The 17,525-nt window shown below is 47.0% G+C and overlaps 1 protein-coding gene across 6 annotated transcripts in view; it reads left to right on the forward strand.

The window, feature by feature from the left end:
• Window positions 1-17,525, forward strand: part of PDPK1 (3-phosphoinositide dependent protein kinase 1) — a 73,106-nt gene that overhangs the window by 2,968 nt on the left and 52,613 nt on the right. Inside the window, exons 1-2 of one of the 6 annotated variants that reach the window (XM_064478365.1) lie at window positions 6,800-6,923; window positions 15,646-15,683. The exons of 1 other annotated variant lie outside the window; for it this stretch is intronic. Coding sequence is in view for 1 of the 5 variants with exons in the window: in XM_064478366.1 (XP_064334436.1) it covers window positions 6,900-6,923 (24 nt within the window). In the remaining 4 variants the exon portion in view is untranslated. Of the gene's footprint in view, window positions 1-6,789; window positions 6,924-7,816; window positions 9,273-15,645; window positions 15,701-17,525 lie in introns of those variants that run through there. 4 more of the 6 variants (XM_064478366.1, XR_010377637.1, XM_064478364.1 and 1 more) reach the window with 4 other exon arrangements.

Here is a 17,525-nt window from a genome sequence, read left to right on the forward strand (position 1 = left end):
ACATTTGATATTGCTCTAGTATTTCACTATTTTTTTTTTTAAATTGAACAACACGAAGTGGAGAGCTTCCCTGGTGGGGTTATGTGACTCTGCCTCACTATTTGAACAAGGTGCCCAGTGTACTCTAAGATGGATGTTCCTTAACTTCATAATCAGATCCCACCATGCACCAATGGGGTTCCTGCCCACCCCACCCAGCTGCCCTGGGGAGGATGGACCCTATGGTGATAGACAGGGGATTCTATGGACGCGAATGCTCAAGTATATCTAGAATTTTGAAGGAGGCCCTACTTGGGCACTGTTTTTTGCCCTGTGGGTTCCTCCACCACCCTGTGGCCACAGGAGGGCCAGAGAAGGGCCTTCTATTAGTGCTGCTGGAACAAATTACCACAAGTTCAGTTGTTTAAAAAAAGCAATTCTGGAGGTCAGAGTCAAAAATAGGTCTCAGTGGGCTAAAATCAAGGTGGCAGAGCTTTGTTTCTTCCTAGAGACTCTAGGGGAGGATCTTTTGGGGTTTTGTTGTTGTTGTTGTTTGTTTCGTTTTGTTTTGTTTTTTAACCTTTTCTAGCTCCTAGGTGCAGCTCATGACCCTGTCATTGGCAAAGCCAGCGGATGATCATTGAGTCTCTCACATTACATCACTCTGACCTGAACTCTTTCTGTCCCTTCCATCTTTTAAGGACCCTTGTGGTTATATGGGACGAACCTGAATGATCCTGGGTGATCTCCTGATTTTAAGGTCAGCTCACTAGCAACCTTAATTCCCCTTCCAATGTGAGAACCATACCTTCTAGGGAAATGGCCTAGGTCAGGGCTCCCCATGCACGGGTCTAAAGGGGAAACTACATTCCTAGTCTCAGTGTATGACAGTGCTGATTTCCCTACCTGCTTACCAGCTATGAATGTTTTCGGGCTTTGCAATTTTGACCCATGTGGGAAGTCAGCCCATTTTAAAGCTGGGGAAGCCAAGAGGATAGGTATAGCTCAGTGACAGAATACATGCTTAGCATGCATGAACTCCTGGGTTCAATTCCCAGTACTTCCATTAAAAATAAATAAATTAACCTAATTGCCTCTCCCCCCCCCCCAAAAAAAAAGGAAAGAAAAAAAATTTTAAATAATAAAAAATAAAGCTGGGGAAGCTGAGTTTTAGACAGGGAAGCTTACTTGCCTGAGACCCCATGCAGTTTCCTTTTCCAGACTTTTAGTCTGGTTATTTTTTTCTCAGATAGCGTGGTTCATATAGGAGGACATTTTCCCAGATGGCTTCGGAATCACTGGCTTACTTTGACGTCTTTCATCCATCCACTGGCAGCCATGAGCAAACAAACGCACCATGGCACCCTCAGGTGTGGTGATCAGAGACTTAGCTGGCAGAAGCAGAAGACCAAGCCATTATCTTTTGGTGGGGGGTAATTAGATTATTTATTTATTTTTTTAGTAAATGTATTGGGGATTGAACCCAGGACCTTGTGCATGCTAAGCACGTGCTTTACCACTGAGCTATACCCACCCCGCCACCGCCAACGCCATTATCTTTTGAGAGTCCCCTTGTCTCTCCCTAACTGGATGCATCCTGACTGGTCTCCCTGCCTCCCCTTTTCCCAGTGCAGCTCTTTCTTCCCTGGCTTGCAAAACGTCCCAGGGTGCTGGCCTGGCCTGCCTCTCTTATCTTGTCTGTCCCTGCATCCCAGCAGGACTGAAATCCTGGCTCTGCTCTTGAGTGGCTGTGGAGGCCAGCCTTGAACATGGCCCCCATGATCCCAGCTCCTGAAATTCACGCCCTCCCACAATCCCACCCACATAGTACCAGGTTGTTCTGTGTGACCCATGGAATGTGGCAAAAGAGATGCTGTATCACTTCTGAGATTAGGTTATAAAAGTCGCTGTGGCTTCCCCCTTGGGTATAATTGGTCTTGAATCCTCTCTAGAGAAAGCCAGCTGCCATGGCATGAAGACACTTAGACAGCCCTGTGGAGGGGCCCCCATAGGCCATCATGGAACTGGATTCTCCAGCCTCTGTCAAGCTTTTTGATGACTCAGCCCCAGCTGACATCTTGACCACAACCTCATGAGAGACCCTCAGCCAGAACCACCCAGCCAAGCTGCTCCTATCTTCCTGACCCGCAAGAACCAGATCACCTGTGTGTGTTGTTTTATGGCTCTAAGTTTGGGGATGATTTGTTATATGGGGCTAGATAACTAATAGGCTAGCTGTAGATGTTCAGCATGTTCTGTAGCCTCTGAACCCCAACTTCCTCCTTTGTGCCATGAGGATCATAGAAATGAATAAAATATAGGAAATAACACAGGCCAAGTGCAAGCCCAGGGCCTGATTTGCAACGAGGGCTCCACACACATGGGCCGTGTGCTGAAAGCAGCCTTCTTGCCCCCTCCCAGGATGGTTACTGTCATCCTCCTGGCCCTTCCTGGGCGGAACGTGACCTCACAATGTCAGGCTAAGCCATTGCACTACTCTTGGCCTGAGGTCACTCTTAAGCCAGTCAGGGACAGAGGCTCTGGGCAGGGAAAGGATGGATAAGAGCCGGGGGCCACCCCTCTCCTTCCACCAGCTGGGGTGCCAATGAACTGTGCTAGGCCCAGTGAGTCCATCTCCCTTCCAGCCCACTGTCCTGGGATGGGCAGCCGGACCCAACCCATGGTGGGGGAGCCCTGCCTCTCCCCATGTGAGAGGAGTGGCTCAGCCTAGGCCTTGTACACTGGCTGCCTTTGGGCCCCAGGAAGACTGAGAATTGTTCTTCTTCCTCCTTTTAGCTCCCCCTTCATGCCCTGCCCCTACCGCCTGCTCACTGCCTTCATCCGGGCCACAACCTCCCCTTTTCTTCTCATCTCTTCCCCTATGGCTGGCTGGGTGCTGTTTGCTCCACCTACTGCTCAGCGTTCACCATGTACCTTTTCCTCAAGTTTTGTTCTCATCCTTGTTTCTCTTTGGATAACTCAAGATTGCCATGGCCATGCTTTGTTGTTGTAGACTCTAATAAAAAAAAATATTGGGGGGAGGAGGGGATAGCTCATTGGTAGAGCACATGTTTAACATGCATGAGGTCCTGGGTTCAATCCCCAGCACGTCTATTAAAAATGTAAGAAATAAAAAACTTTAAAAATATGTTAAAATATTAAAGACTTCAGGTCATATTATGTAAGTTGCTTCTTGTGCTTTTCAGTAGCTGCAGAGAATTCAGGATGAATGTACCATCATTTATTTTAACACTCTCTTGTTGATGAATACTTTGGGATTTTGTTTGTTTGTTTGTTTTGCTTTTTTGCTTTTTGCTTGTATTAAAGCTGTGGGGTCACAGACATCCTCACACAGCTTTACATTCATGGGTGAGAGCTTCTTAGAAATTTCCAGGAAGAAGATATACCATTTTATTAATCTTTATTTGCACCAATGTTGAAGAGGCCAAATAGTCCTAAAGAGGCTTGTAATGAACTGAAACCCCTGCCCCCACCACATCTCTCCCTACTCACATCCCACTTACTGCTGGTTTAAATGTTCTTCCTGTTGTATAAATAACATCTTTCTTTTTTTTTAAATCCCCCCCATTTTTTTTTAAGTGTAGCCAATTTAGAATGTCAGTTTCAGGTGTACAACAAAATGATTCAGTTATACATATACATACATATATATATTTTCAGATTCTTTTCCATTACAGCTCATTATAAGAAATTGATTATAGTTCCCTGTGCTATACAGTAGGTCCCTATTGCTTATTTTATATATAGTAGTGTGTATCTGACCAAGTCCATATTTCTAAATAATATCATTGTACTTTAAGTCTTGATTTATCACTTGGAGTCATTATCTACTGCCTTTCTGTTAAAAGAGGTAAGGATTCAACTCTCTCATACCCCCTTTCCTCTCTGGGTCCTGCCAAGGTGGAGTATGATAACAAACGGTTAAAACAGTGCATCTGTATTATGGCTATAACTTTTACTCACGGCTGAGATGAGTGAGATGCCTGGAGAACTGTGATTGTGCTTCCTTTCTGGTCTCGCTGTTTATTTTGAAGTTTTCCTCATCTCTGTCTGCTTCTTAATTCATTTAAAAAAATTTTAATGGAGGCACTGGGGAGTGAACGCAGTACCTTGTGCATGTGAAGCATGCACTTTACCACCGAGCTATTAATTATCCCCCCATTCACTTTTATATGTGGTGAAATCTATCAGAGAATCTATCATTTTGAGTATTCTGGGGACACCCTCTGAAGCCTGCTCCCCTTAGGTCTGAGGAATCTTGGGATTTCTCCTCGTTATCCGTTTAAAATTGCACCATCTCCCTGGGTACTCCTGGAACCACACTTACCTGATTTTCTTTCTCCCCCACAACACTTATTACCTTCTAGCATACCATAAGACTTGCTTATTTATTAACTTGCTGCCCACCCTTCCTCTGCTGGTGGTATCAGAGTACCATGAGGGCAGAGATTTTTGTGTTTTGCTCGCCAATGAACTGCCAATGTCTAGCAGAGTGCTTGGCATGGAGGGGAGGCTTAATACAAATTTGTTAAATGTATAAATCCTGGGACTTCCCTTCATCGCTCTGCTGTGTGCTTACTCCCTCATTTGATGGAGCTTATCCCTCAGTAACTTCCTCAGAAAGGGTGCTTGTGAAATAGATATTTTTAGACTCTATAGCTATGTATATATTTACACTCACGTTTCGTGTATAGTTTGGCAAATTCTTCACTTGTAAGATGGTAGTAGATATTGAGTATCTCCAGGTTGTGGTGAGAAGTAAGAGAAATCATATAAAGTGGTTAGCGTTCTTTGAGGACAAGTTATTCTTACTTTGCAAGGATTGAAAAATATAAAATAAGGGTTGTTGGGAGGCAGTTGAGTACAGTGGCCAAGAGCAAGGCGTTGGTGTTGGTTGGGGCTAGTTTTGAGTCTTATGCTCTGTGACTTAGTAACTCTATGACCAAGAGAAAGCAAATCACTAAAGCCTTGATTTCCTCATGTAAAGAACGGAAATGGTCATAGTACCAACTGCTCATGCAGCTGTTGTGTGGAAAATCAGGTACATTGCTCTTAATACATAGCAGGAATTATTGACGTAGGATAATGTCCCCAGTGTTCCCAAATGTTGGCTGTGGCTTGGTATGGTAGGAAGAGCAGTGTCTACCCTGAACTTGTCTTTGTGTCTGCTGAGGGTGAGTGTGTCTAGAGCTGGGTAGGCAAATGGCAATTTGCAATATGTTATCAAGAGTTCTGAGAGGGATACCTGCATTCTGACCCAGCAATTCCAGCTGCTGAGAATTTAGCCTAAGGAAAGAAGTAAGGTTGTGCCTGTATTTCAGTGCAGGTCCTCCATGTTCATGAGGAAAAAACCGGGGAACCACTTCAGTGTCAGGAGGGAGCTTGATCAATACATGGATCTACAAGCTATAGGATTCCTCCCGTGGAGTCCTCTTAGCCTTTACAACTGAGAAAGACAGCAGTCATATATCAGGAGAGCTGTGCAGGATACAGGATGATACATTGTTAGGGTGAAAAAGTGAGTATCAAAACAGCATGAGCCCTTCTGAGGGATGGGGGTTACATTTGCCATTTTATTTATTTTTTAAGGTACATAAATGTACAGATGATTGGAAAGATGTACAAACAGATGCTGTAGAGCCTAATGGTCAAAGCACAGCCTCTGGCATGTAGTATCAAGATCCTGGGTCTGGCAATACAAGACTGAAGGCAAGTTCCAGAACTGTGCTATATGCCTCAGCCTCCTCATCTGAAAAGTGGGGCAACAATAGCTGGGATGCTTGTTTAGAGTAAATGAGATCAGACATGAAAATTCCTTACTAAGAGTAAGCACTTGGTGAGTGTTAGCAGCTCTCACTGCTATTCAACAATTAATTCTGGAATTATAGGTTCACTTATCTTATTATTACTTCTCTGTGTTGTCTTAATTGTTACTTTAAAATAGAATTGTTCAAAAAATTGTTTTTTGAAAATAGAAAAAAGGTTATTTAAAAATATGCAAACCTTCAGGTAACAAAGATGACTCTAATTTTGTTTAAAACAACATCATCTTAGAACAACAATGTGAATGTACTTAATGCCATTGAGTCATACACTACAATGGTTAAGGTGGTAAATTTTGTGTGTAATATACCACAATTTAAAAAACCCACCAACATCATCATCATCAAAAACAGTAACAACCACCAAAAAATTCAACATCATCATCAACAAAAATAACAAGAAAATTAATAAGCAGAGAAGAAAGTTCTGAAGGTGTCCCAGGGACTATTAGCAGTGATGAGATGGGATTGTTTTCTGCCCTATAGATAGTACTTTAGAGCCTGGATTTCCTTCCGTGAATACTTCTTAGTTTTGTAACTAGTGAAGTTGCTTCTCGGTGTTTCCTCAGAGCCCGGCTTCCAAGTCCGAGCAGTGCGGGTTGAAGCCCAGCCCCACACCCTGCCTCGGGTGTGACCGTGGCCCGCCTCAGCTCCAGCTCCCTCCCCGGGCACTGCGAGCCTCACTTTCCCGAACTGGGATGACAGTTCGCCCCATCCCCCGCCCGGCCCCGCCCCGCGGCCCCGGGATTGGCTCGCGCCCGGTCCCCCCCTCGAGGCGGGGCCGGGTCGCTCCAGCCCGCCGGGCCTCAACCCGGAAATGCGGATCGCGGGCGCCGGCGGGGCTAGCCGGGCAGAGCGACAGCGAGTGTGACCAGTGGGCGCGGGCAATGGAGGCAGCGCGGCGGAAGTCCCGCCCGGCGTCGCGCGGGGGCGGGGCGGCGCCGGGGGCGGCGGGCGGCGGGGCGGGCGCAGGATGAGGGCGGCCATTGCTGGGGCTCCGCTGCGGGGAGGAGGACGCTGAGGAGGCGCGGAGCCGCGCAGCGCTGCGGGGGAGGCGCCCTCGCCTACGCGGGGCCCATGGCCAGGACCACCAGCCAGCTGGTGAGTGCGCGGCGGCCGCCCTGGCGCGCCGGTTCGTCACCCGGCCGAGCGCGTCGGCCGCCGGGGCCCGGCGAGGCGGGGCGGCCCGCGGTCCCGGGGGCCGGGCGGTGCCTCACCTGCGGCCGGGCGGCCGGGCCGGGGACCTTTGGCGCCGTGGAGTCACCGCTTGGCCGCCGCGGGAAGCTCGGGCGCTAGTGCCGCGGACGCCGGCCCGGCGGGGGCGCTGACAGGCGCACGGAGGGCGGGGGAGGCCGGGGAGGTGTCACCGGCCCGTCGCGGTGGAAGTGCTGGGAAAGTTTGTTTTCGGCGCGGCGCGGCCTGGAGCGGAGCCTCCGGGGCTATCTTTCGTTCTGTGGAGGAACCGCCCTGGGCCTTCACCTGGGATCGGGTCCTGGTGCCTCTGTTCGCAGCGAAAGCAGGAGGTGCGAGTTCTTCCTCAAAGCACCTGATGCTCGGGCCCCTCCGAATTCTCGGTTGGGATGGAATCTGATCGACTCCGATACACGTCTTTCCTGGCCCGGCGGAGCGGCATTTGGATGCTTTTCCTGCCTTGAGGCTCCACTTTGGCATCGGCATCAGAGTGTTGGGAGCCTCCGGGAAGCCGGACTTGAACCTACCACCGCGGGCAAGCCCGGGCGGATAGATTTTAGAGCGAAGAAAAAAGATAAAGCACTTGTTGGGTTAAATGTTTTGGTGAAAGTATCGCTATTGTTCCACTGTTTTCTCTCTGTTGCTAAAAGTATCCCTAGTGTTTTTTTGCTTCCTCTCCTGTTAAGTTCTGGAGTCTTGGGAAGGTGATTTAAGGGTTTATACCTTGTATGCGAATGTGAAGTGGATGATGGAAGAATGTCTAGACAGCTTGCAAAATTTGGGTCAAAAGGCAGATCCCTTAAAATGAAGGAAGACCCAAGAAGTTTACTTGACCCATTATTTTCCGTGGTAACAACTTAATCTTTTTGAAGGGTCGTGAGCCCCTTTGAGACTCTGCGGGAAGGTCTGAGTGTCCTCCTATGAAAAAGGCACAGCTACACCGAATTTTGTGATCGCTACGGGAGGCTCTCGAACCTTTTCCAGGTCAACCGGGGACTTCAGGTTAAGAACTCTGCTTTACAGAGATGGTTGATAATCTGAAGTCTGAGGAAGAGGACCTGTTCAATTGAGAAAAACGGTGAAAAGCGAAGGGATGTCTTTGACTATTGCAGCATGTGTGGCTGTACCCTGGGGTGCCTGGACTAATACACAGAAACACGAATTAGGTTGTTTGGCAGACCTCAGTGGAGGCTGGGGCTGACAATGATCATGGAAGTTTGTAAAATGAACTTTCACACAGTGATGCTGTTGCAATGCAAGGTGTGTACTCTGATGGCGCCTATGGGAAGAGGAAAAGAATATCTTCTCATAGTCTTGGTAGTTCCACGTGATGGACATTTGACATCTGGAGTTTTCTTCGCAGAAGGCAGCTTTGTAGTGAAAAAATGCTGAAGTTCACCGAGAAAAAAAATGAATTACAGAATAAGTATCAACCTCCCAGTCAGGAAATGTCTTCATCAGCTAGATTTCCCCACATGTACATGAGACTTTGCTGTCTTTACCGTCACTCATGGCAGAGATGCCCCAAGTATGGGATTCTTCACCTGAGGACAGATAGATTTGCACTGTTCAAGTGAATTTGTACCTGGACTTTTAAAGAGGCACTTTATGAGAAGCCCTCTGGCTGAGTTATTTTCCCATTTCTTTAAGTATATGCCACCAACAGGGGGAGCGGTAGGAATTGGGAAGTCTGGAAATGGCCTGGCTCAGTTTGATACTAAGTTGAGCCAGAGGCTGTAAGAACCATTTATTGAGCACTTACTTTAAGGCAGGGACTTTGCAAGATAGCTCACATGGTGTTGCTTGACTTCTGTCTACAGTGTTGTGAAGTAGGTGTCGTTCCCATTTTATAGGTGTGAAAACTGAAGTGCAGAGAGGTTGAGTACCTGCCTGGTTAATAGAGTGCAATTTGAACCCCCATCTGAGCAATGGCAGAGGCCTGAGTGCCACCCTGCCCTTCAAGTGAGGAGTGCCCTCAGGGAGGATCTGCTGGGCTGCTCAGTGCAGCACTTGGCCTAAGGAGGTCTTCAGTGCCACTGCCCAGGACATCTTCTCAGGGATTGTGTATGTCCTCTGACTGCTGTGCTGGGGGCAGGAGGGGCATCTTCTCGTGGAAGGACAGCACACTTATTTACTTCTTTGGGCAGATGGCTGAACTCTGTGACCCCTGGAGCCTGTTTCAGCTTCACACTGTCAGAAAGCAGCTGTTTGGAAAGAGGCTCTGGTCCCTCCTTATTTGAGGGCTGATGTTCTCAATGGGTGAGGCTTGACTCTTTTCTTCACAAAAAAGAACTGTGCAACAATTTTGTTAAAGGTAAAATTGTCGATCAGGTAGAGTGGCTCCCTGCACACTCTAGGGTGGCTCTATCTTTTGCAAGTATGGCTGAGTCTGTGTGGGAGGGCAGTGGGGAAGGCAGAGAACAGGGAAAGAAATGGGTTCTGATTTTCACATGCCCTTTTAGGTAGCTTCTCATTATGTGGCCTCATGCAGGGGATGCATTTCTGTCCCTGTGACGCCCCTGAGAGCAGTTATGATCTGAGTCCAGAGCTGGCAAGGTGAGGTCCCCATACTAATACAAGGTGGAAGCGTAGGTTTGTTTTACTCTTCAGATGTGCGTTTTGTAAGAAGGATCACCGCAGCAGCTTGTTGAGATATGTGACCTGAAGAGAGGCCTTGGGCAGCTCTTTAAAGCAGGACTTGGCCTCTTGGCTGCCTTTAGCACAGTTTTGGGGAGGAGGAAAAGGCAGCTGTGGAGTGAGTCCCCCCTTTCAATCTGTGCCCTCGTCCCTTGAGCCACTTAATGTAGGGTTTGGGTGCATGTAGGGCAAGTGTGTAATGGACAGGGAAGTGCTGCAGAAATGCACGAGGGCAAACAGGGTCAGTCCCTTCTGATAGTGTGAGGAAAACTGTCACAGCCACTACACTTTACCCTTCTTACGGAGTATTTTCTGTGGAAATGGACTTTGATGGAATCCCACGTGATACGTCACTTCTGTGACTGCAGAGCAAGGAGCCGCTGCTGGGGAACACCGGATGCAGAAATGATTCCCTCAGCAGGTGCCCGGGCTAGGGCCAGTGTGTGCGTGCTCTGCGCCTGCCCTGGTGATGACAGCTGGCCAGAGGGGTGCGGAGCACAGTTGTTTTGAAGGCAAGTTCAAAGGGCAGATCACTGGGGAGGAAGTGCTGTTGTGGAAACTGTAAGTTTTGGACATGTATTGTTAAGACCTTTTGGTAGTACGTTCTTCTGTAACTGGATTACACTCTTGTTTAGTGTAATACCAGACCAGAACCTTTAAAGAATTATTTGAATATGGGGAACTGGTTGTGTAGCCAGCCCCTAGATGAATCAACAGGCAAGTGCATTTTCTCATGAGTAGTGGGGAACATGTTCTGATGATGGTGTCTTAGAGGAGAAAGGCCTGTTGGGTTCATGATGGTTCTTGGGGACCTGTTTTCTGTGCGTGACACTGGTTATGTATATATAGTTGCACAAAGTCTGCTTCTGTCCTCCTGGTCTAGAAAAATTTCCTGATTTAAACTAATTTTCTCTCCGAGAAATTCCAAGTTGTTTTGAATGTATTGAGAGAGAGAGTTCATTATAAAGGATTTACAATTGTGGGCTTCAAATCTCTTATCAGAGCAACTGATTCAGGTTTCTGTTTAAATGGTTGGATTACACATAGGCCCACAGAAGCGAGAACTGACAGCGCTGCAAACTCTGTGTGTGAAAAAGAGGGACAAATCTGACATTAGCAGCCCATGACTGGGTTCGTGGCCCACAGAAGAAAAAACAAGGGTGGTTTCCATCTGCAGGCTGGTCGAGGGGCCTGATATAGGTGGGCGCATATTTCCTTGTGGCCCATTGACCTCTTCTGTCCTACGGATAGGATTGTGCTCTCTGTACCAACCACTTGGAGCCTGCAGGGATTCAAAATATTGAAACCACAAAAGGTGTGGTTTGAAGGTATGTCTGGATGCCAAGGAAGTTAGCTCTGGAGGTCTGTGTCTTCTGCCTGTTTGCAGAGCTGGTGACAGGTCTGCCCATGTTGGAGAGGGCTGATGAAAGGCTGTGTGTGTCTCAGCAGCATTTCAGTCAGAATTCATCCGGCTAAAAGCTTAGCTTTTAACAGTGAATTCATTGTTGAAGTCTCATTCTTCAACCTGTTTTTCTTTTTTTGAATTAATTTTACTGTAGCAGGAGTTGTATCTCAAAGTGACAGCTGAATATTGGATGCTGTCAGAGAAGATTGGTAATACTCGCAGGGAGGTTTGAAGCCTCATTGAAGTTCTCCTTAAGTGCTTTGACCTGCAGTGGAAAGCTGTGGGGAAAGGGGCTTGGAGTTAACTTTTCCATTCTCTCTCTGTCTCTGGGAGATTGGGAGGACAGGGCTTGCAGTGGTCCTGGGCACTCTGCCTCCACCCAGGGGGAGAAGATTGACCTTGCAGACCTCAGTCGTGAACCCTATCTGAAGTGTGGTGCTTGTGGTCAGTGGTGGCATGACTGGGACACTCTCCTGCAGTGAGGGAATTAGTTGCGGCTGGAGGGGGATTGGCCACACTGTGTTCTCCTCATGCACTCTCTCCTGGTGACGCTGAAAACATTGACAAACTTTTTTCCTAGTTCTTCCTTTCTTGGTGAGGAAGTGAGGACTCACTGGTAGGGTCCCCAAGTTCCAATGCCCCTGTGACCTCCCCTACCTCTCCTGGCCTGTTACTTAGCTCTTCCTCCGGGGTCCCTTGGATGCCTTTGCCATGTGGCCGCTCTTCCCAGCCTGCACAGCTCCTGAGAGTGTCCAGGATGTTCTTGGTTGCCAGGTTCTCCTCTTTAGGCCCTTCCTCTTTGCTTGAAGAAATGCCCCTCAGTGGAAACCCCGCCCTGCGGCTATGAGTCCTTTTCTGGTCAGTCAGCTTCTTTGTGCTACTCTCCCCTTTGGTCTGCATCAGGTTTTGTTATATAGTCAATGTTGAAAACAGGTTCTGTACCTTGTTACGTATTTATCTTTCTGAACCTGGAGTCTTTAGGTTATTGCTGTTACTCTTTTTCATGCTTTTGCCTCATGGTTCTCATACCTGGGCTTCCTGTGGCATGTTTGTCTCAAGCCTGTCTGTCTTACCATCTTTGCTGTTTATTAAGAAAAACATCTTTGAATCCTGCGTATCTGCTCTGACTCCCTGTGTTCAGAGCTGTATATGTTTGAGGGGTGGAGGGTCTCATAATAATAAACTGTCACTTATTTAACATCCAATATGAAACTTTCCAAACTAGGAAGTTCAGTGGTTGAAAACATGGTCCCATGTTCCACTTCTTCATTGTCTAAGGAAATATAATTTGAAAAGGGGATAGCCCTTTTTTCTGCATGTATATTATACCACCTGCCTGACCCTTGAAAGATTATATTTCAAAGCCATTGGTTCCTTTTTATGCTACAGCCCTTCCTGGGAAATTTTGGTGACCCATTGTTAGGTTAAACCTGGACTAGTAAGTGTTAGTGTCGAACATACTGAATTCTGAGCTGAGGCTCTCAGTGTCGGCACTGCTGCCCTGCTGTGAGCCCTGCCATGGACCACTGTCCTCACGTGGTCAGACCCTGAGTTCCTCACCTGTAGAGGAACTGAGGTGGGTGATATGGACCCTGCTCTAGAGACAGCCGCCCCCAAGGTAGGGTTAGATTGGTTTGTTTATTTTTTAATAGAGGCACTGGGGATTGAACCCAGGACCTTGCGCATGCTAGTCAGGCACTCTATCAACTAAGCTATACCCTCCACCTCACCAATGCAGTTTTTTTCCCCATCAGGAGGATTGTTTTCTTGAAGATCCCTAATTAAGGATCAGGATCACCTTAGCAGTTTCTCTGACCCGAAGCCAAGCTGCTTTTCCCTCATGGCAGAGGGACCACGGGGGAAACAACCACCCTGCTCTGCGGCCCTCTTGGCACATCTCTCTTTGCTGCTTTGGGTAAGGTCAGAGGGCTTTTCCCAGCCCTTGGCTTTGCTCTAATCTCTAAGAGTGTTCTGTCCTAAGAGGAGCGCTTGCTCCCTGAGTGGGTGCAGCTGTGCCCCTGAGTGTGAGAGGCTCCACCTTCCCGGGATGGTTGTGCAGCTGGTGGTCCTGGGGGGCGTCTCAACACTCAGTGTCTGGGCAGCCCAGCTTGTCCTGGGTTTTCCTACCATGCACCTGTGCACAGATGTGCAGTGAGTGAGTGTGAGTGAGAGAGCCACCAGGGAGGAGAGCAGGAGTGAATGTGAATTTTAGACCCAGTGTGTGCCGACACTAGGTGTCCAGCAGTTCTTTTCCTTTGGGAGATGATGGGAATAGCCCAGTCTCTGGGAAGATGGCCTGAACACTGGCTCTGCTCAGGCATGTTCTTAGGAGGTCTAACCTATAGCAGCTAGACCCTGGGGAAGCAAGTAAGTTAGCAAGCTAACTTACTTAGCAAGCTAAGAAGCTGGATGACTGCTCATTTGCGAGGTCTTGTCATTATTAACTGGCTTCCTTCCTTGAGGGTGAGCCCTTAGCCATTCTGCTTTTTTCTCTCAGTGTGGCCTGTGACTTAGCCTGGACCGGAGGCTGAGAGAATAAACTGTTCCCTCAGTGTCCAGTCTCAGCAGCTCAGTGTGTACTGCTCTCTTTTTCCATTGTTAACTCATTTTTTTCTTTGTGTAGTTTGGTATTTTTCTTTCATTGGTTTTTTTCATTGGTCAAAATTATAGTCTACTGATTGAATATACATAGCTGGTTATTATCAGATGTACAGGTTTTAAAATGTGTATCTAAATGTAGATTTTATTTGTGAATGCATATATTCCCATTACTAAAAAAGTCCAAAAAACAGCAACTCCTATAATCTAAATGCCTTTTTTTTTTTTTTAAATCTTAGAACTCTCTTGTCCAGAAATTACTGGCATTGAGCTGTGTGTCTCTGGGGTAGAAGAGGGTGAGGATGGGCTGGTGGTGGGTTAGGAGAAGAGGCATCAACAGAAACAGGGCTCCACGCTCATGGCCTGAAGGAATTCTTGGGTGAAGAAGACCACATTTGCATCTTAGTGGGTGAGGGGCATCCTTTGTGTGCTCCCACCCCTCTGTGAGCCCCACTAACCATGGCTCTCTGCTTCAGGGGCTGAAGGGAAATGGTCAGCAACATGGCCCTTGATATCTGAAGGGGAGGACTGTGCCTTGCCAGGAGTGGGTGGACAGTCTTTATGTGGCTGCTCCAGAGAGGAACACAGAAGAGTCTGGACCCAGGGTGCACTGAGCAGGGGCTTTCCTGGGACGGGCAGGCTGGAGACGGGGAAGCAGGGAAGTGGCCAAGTGTGGAGGAAGTTTGAGGAGGGACCACTGTTTTGCATGCTAGGAAGACCAGGTGTGCTGTGCTAACCTAGTACTTTCTCAGGGAGACCTACTCTGCTTCCAAACACGGAGGTCTTTTGGACAAGCTGAAGAAGGTGGTGGTATTAGGAAATTTATACTAAACGTATTCAGTGTTAGGTTTTTCCCTTTCAAATAAATTATTTTCTTTCAATAATCATATATTTTTCCAATTAGTATTCGGTATTAACTCTGAGTCAAGTTTTCAATGACACAGGATGTTTTCAGATCCTTTAAGTCTGCTTGAAGCTATCAAAATAGCCTCTAAACAAACTTATTTTTTTTAAAATAAACTTGATTTTGGAATAATTCTGGGTATATAGAAGAGTTGCAAAGACAACACAGAGTTCCCATAATACCTATCATCCCACTTCCTCTAGTGTTAACATCTACACAACCCTGCCACATTTGTCTAAACTAAGACAATAACATTGGTACCATGCTATTAACTGAACTGCAGATCTGTTTGGGATTTCATCAGTATCCCCCCAGTGTCTTCTTTCTGTTTCAGGATCCCATCCAGGGTACCACATTGCTTTTAGTTGTCTTGTCTCCTCGGTCTCCTCTGGTCTAGGACAGTTTTTCAGTCCTTCCTTGTTTTTCATGAACTTGATGCCTTTGAAGAGTACTGGTCAAGTATTTCATAGACTGTCCCTCAGCTTAGGTTTTTCTAATGTCTTTGGTGATGAAGCTAAAGTTATGGGCTCAGGAAGACGCCCATGGAGGTTGGGTGCCCCTAGTGCATCCTGTCAGGGATGCCTGATGTCCACATGATTATTACTGGCAAGGTGAAACAAGATTCGTTTTTTTTTTAACTGAATTATAATTAATTTGCGATGTTGTGTAAGATTAACTGGAATTAAGCCTATGGCCCTACTCTGCTCTCTGATTCTTGCTGTTCATGTGTCATAGGATGACCACAGTATTTTTATTTTGGGAGGGACTTCATGCTTACCCAATTGGATCCTTCTGGTTTCCAGATGAAGACACTTGGGAGTTGGAAGGCTTTAGAACTGGCATGGGGTCCAGGTGCCTGCCTGCTCTGGCCACTTTCCGCAGGCACGGACACTCCCAGGACGCTCTGCAGGGACAGAGATGTCCCCCGGTGCAGAGTGAGCCTGAACTTGCTGATAGAAATGGTTTCTAATCAGGGGAAGGCCTGTGTCCCTCTGGAGTGTTTGGAGACTGCTATTTGTGATCTAATTAGCATTTGCCGTGATCTGCTTGGGTCCTGTGTGCTCAGTCTCTTTGTGCTTTCTTTGCAGGTAGGAGGAGAGATCTGTATCACCTGGCCTTTGTGAAAGTAGGTGGTCAGCTTTGGTATGTTCTCCTCTAAGTTATTTTCTTTCAGGTGAAGCTGCAGTGTTGTTATTGTCTTGAGTCACAGTCTACCATGTGGGCTGTTACTTTGAGGCTTTGAGATTGAATCAAGAGGAGAGTTTGAGTTTCTTCTAACCCAGAACTCAGAAGATAGGCATTTTCAGGAAAACCATGAGTTTGGTGTGTTCCCACCCATCTGTAAATTCACCCCTCCAACCTCCCTTCCATAGGACCACAGCAAAAACAAGACAATTATGCAGTTAGGAACCAGTAGGAAGGAAGACCAGGGAGCTGATAGAAGGGGAAAGCACTTTGAAAAATTGACAGAGGGGGCCCCTGGCAGCAGCGGAGAGGCCTCAGGGCATTGAAGGCCCTACCTAGGGCTCTGACCTGTCCAAAAGCTGTTGGGTGTTCAGAGTTGGCTAAGAGAAGGCAAAATACAGACTGGCCTGCCTGCCTGCCCTTTTCCCCTTCCTCCTCCTCTTTTGTTTCTGGTAACTGAACCCTATATTGGTGATCGGTGGAGGTGTGGATGAATGTCATGCTAGACAAAATAGATCTTTCTCTGCACACTGAAGTTGTGAAGTTCTACTGTGGGAGTTAGCCGTTAACAGTGGGACAAAGTCCCTCTGTGTCTTGCTTGGCCGTTATTGTTCCCAATAAGAAACTCTTTATTCAGAATTTGCAGATAACAAGCCTAAGAAGGGAAAACATCTGTTTATGGAGCCTTTTCAGGTATCAGGCTAGGCATTCACAGTTAGAAATAAGTTGGGTCTCTCTTCTGCCATTGCAAACCATGTAAGTGTATCCTGCTGGAAGGGTGTTCATGCCAGATGACCTTTATATATATGGCCAGTGACATTCTAGGGGTTGGTTTTTGTTTTCTTTTCCTATTTCAAGGCGAGAAAAGCTTTTGAGGATTAAAAAAGAAAACTCTTACTACATTAATCTGGCTTTTTTTTTTTAACAGGATAATCTGTAAGGGTTATTAGAATAGCACATCACTGTGGTTATCTTTATGTGTGAAACACTGATGGAAGATAAACAAAATCCAGGCCATTTTGGGAAACTTTGATGAGTTCCTACAGGTCCCTTTGCTGCTCTCAAGGATGGTGCACCTTGCTGGGGGAGATGCTGCAGGCCAGCGAGGACAGGTTGTAGTACACTGAGGTTGAAGGACACAAGGGGAGGAGAGGGTATAGGTGATGGGTCAGTGTCAGCAAAGGGGAGGTGGCAGGGCTGCTGCAGCCACGAGAGAGGTGGGAAGCGCTGAGGATCTCCAGCCCAGTAGAAGGGAAGGTAGGGCTAGGGGGAGGGATTGAGAGGGCTGGAACCAGAGAAAGGTTCTCATTTCATTGGAAGTACCCATGTGTTCTAGATTTTATTTTCATTTCTGACCTTTTAGTCTTGGAGTCTAAGGGAGGTTTCCTTTAAGGAGCTGGAGTTGGAAGCTGGAAGGTGGAAAAGAGGAGGCCTCAGCCAGGGTTCAGCTCCTGGGTAGAAAGGTAGCAGCTCAGTACCTGCTGGCCTCACCGCATCACTTACTTTCAAGATAATTTACTTTTGATCAAGTTAGGTATCACTTAGATTCCCAAACTAGATTGTAGGGGAAAATGTTTGCTGAATGAATTTAATTCCCATGGGAAGCTTTGTATTTCAGTGGTGTATGATTAATGTTACTCGAGCTTAGAAACTCCGTTTTTCTCAGTTGTCAACTTTAATATGTTAAATTATTAATTTTAGGGAAACAGAAGGCAAGAGCTTGTTGATGTTATTGTTTTCTGACTAATAATAGATTTTACTGAGTAAAGCTTTTAATGCATAT

Source organism: Camelus dromedarius, chromosome 24 (genome assembly GCF_036321535.1).
Source record: "Camelus dromedarius isolate mCamDro1 chromosome 24, mCamDro1.pat, whole genome shotgun sequence".
Taxonomy (NCBI): Eukaryota; Metazoa; Chordata; class Mammalia; order Artiodactyla; family Camelidae; genus Camelus; species Camelus dromedarius.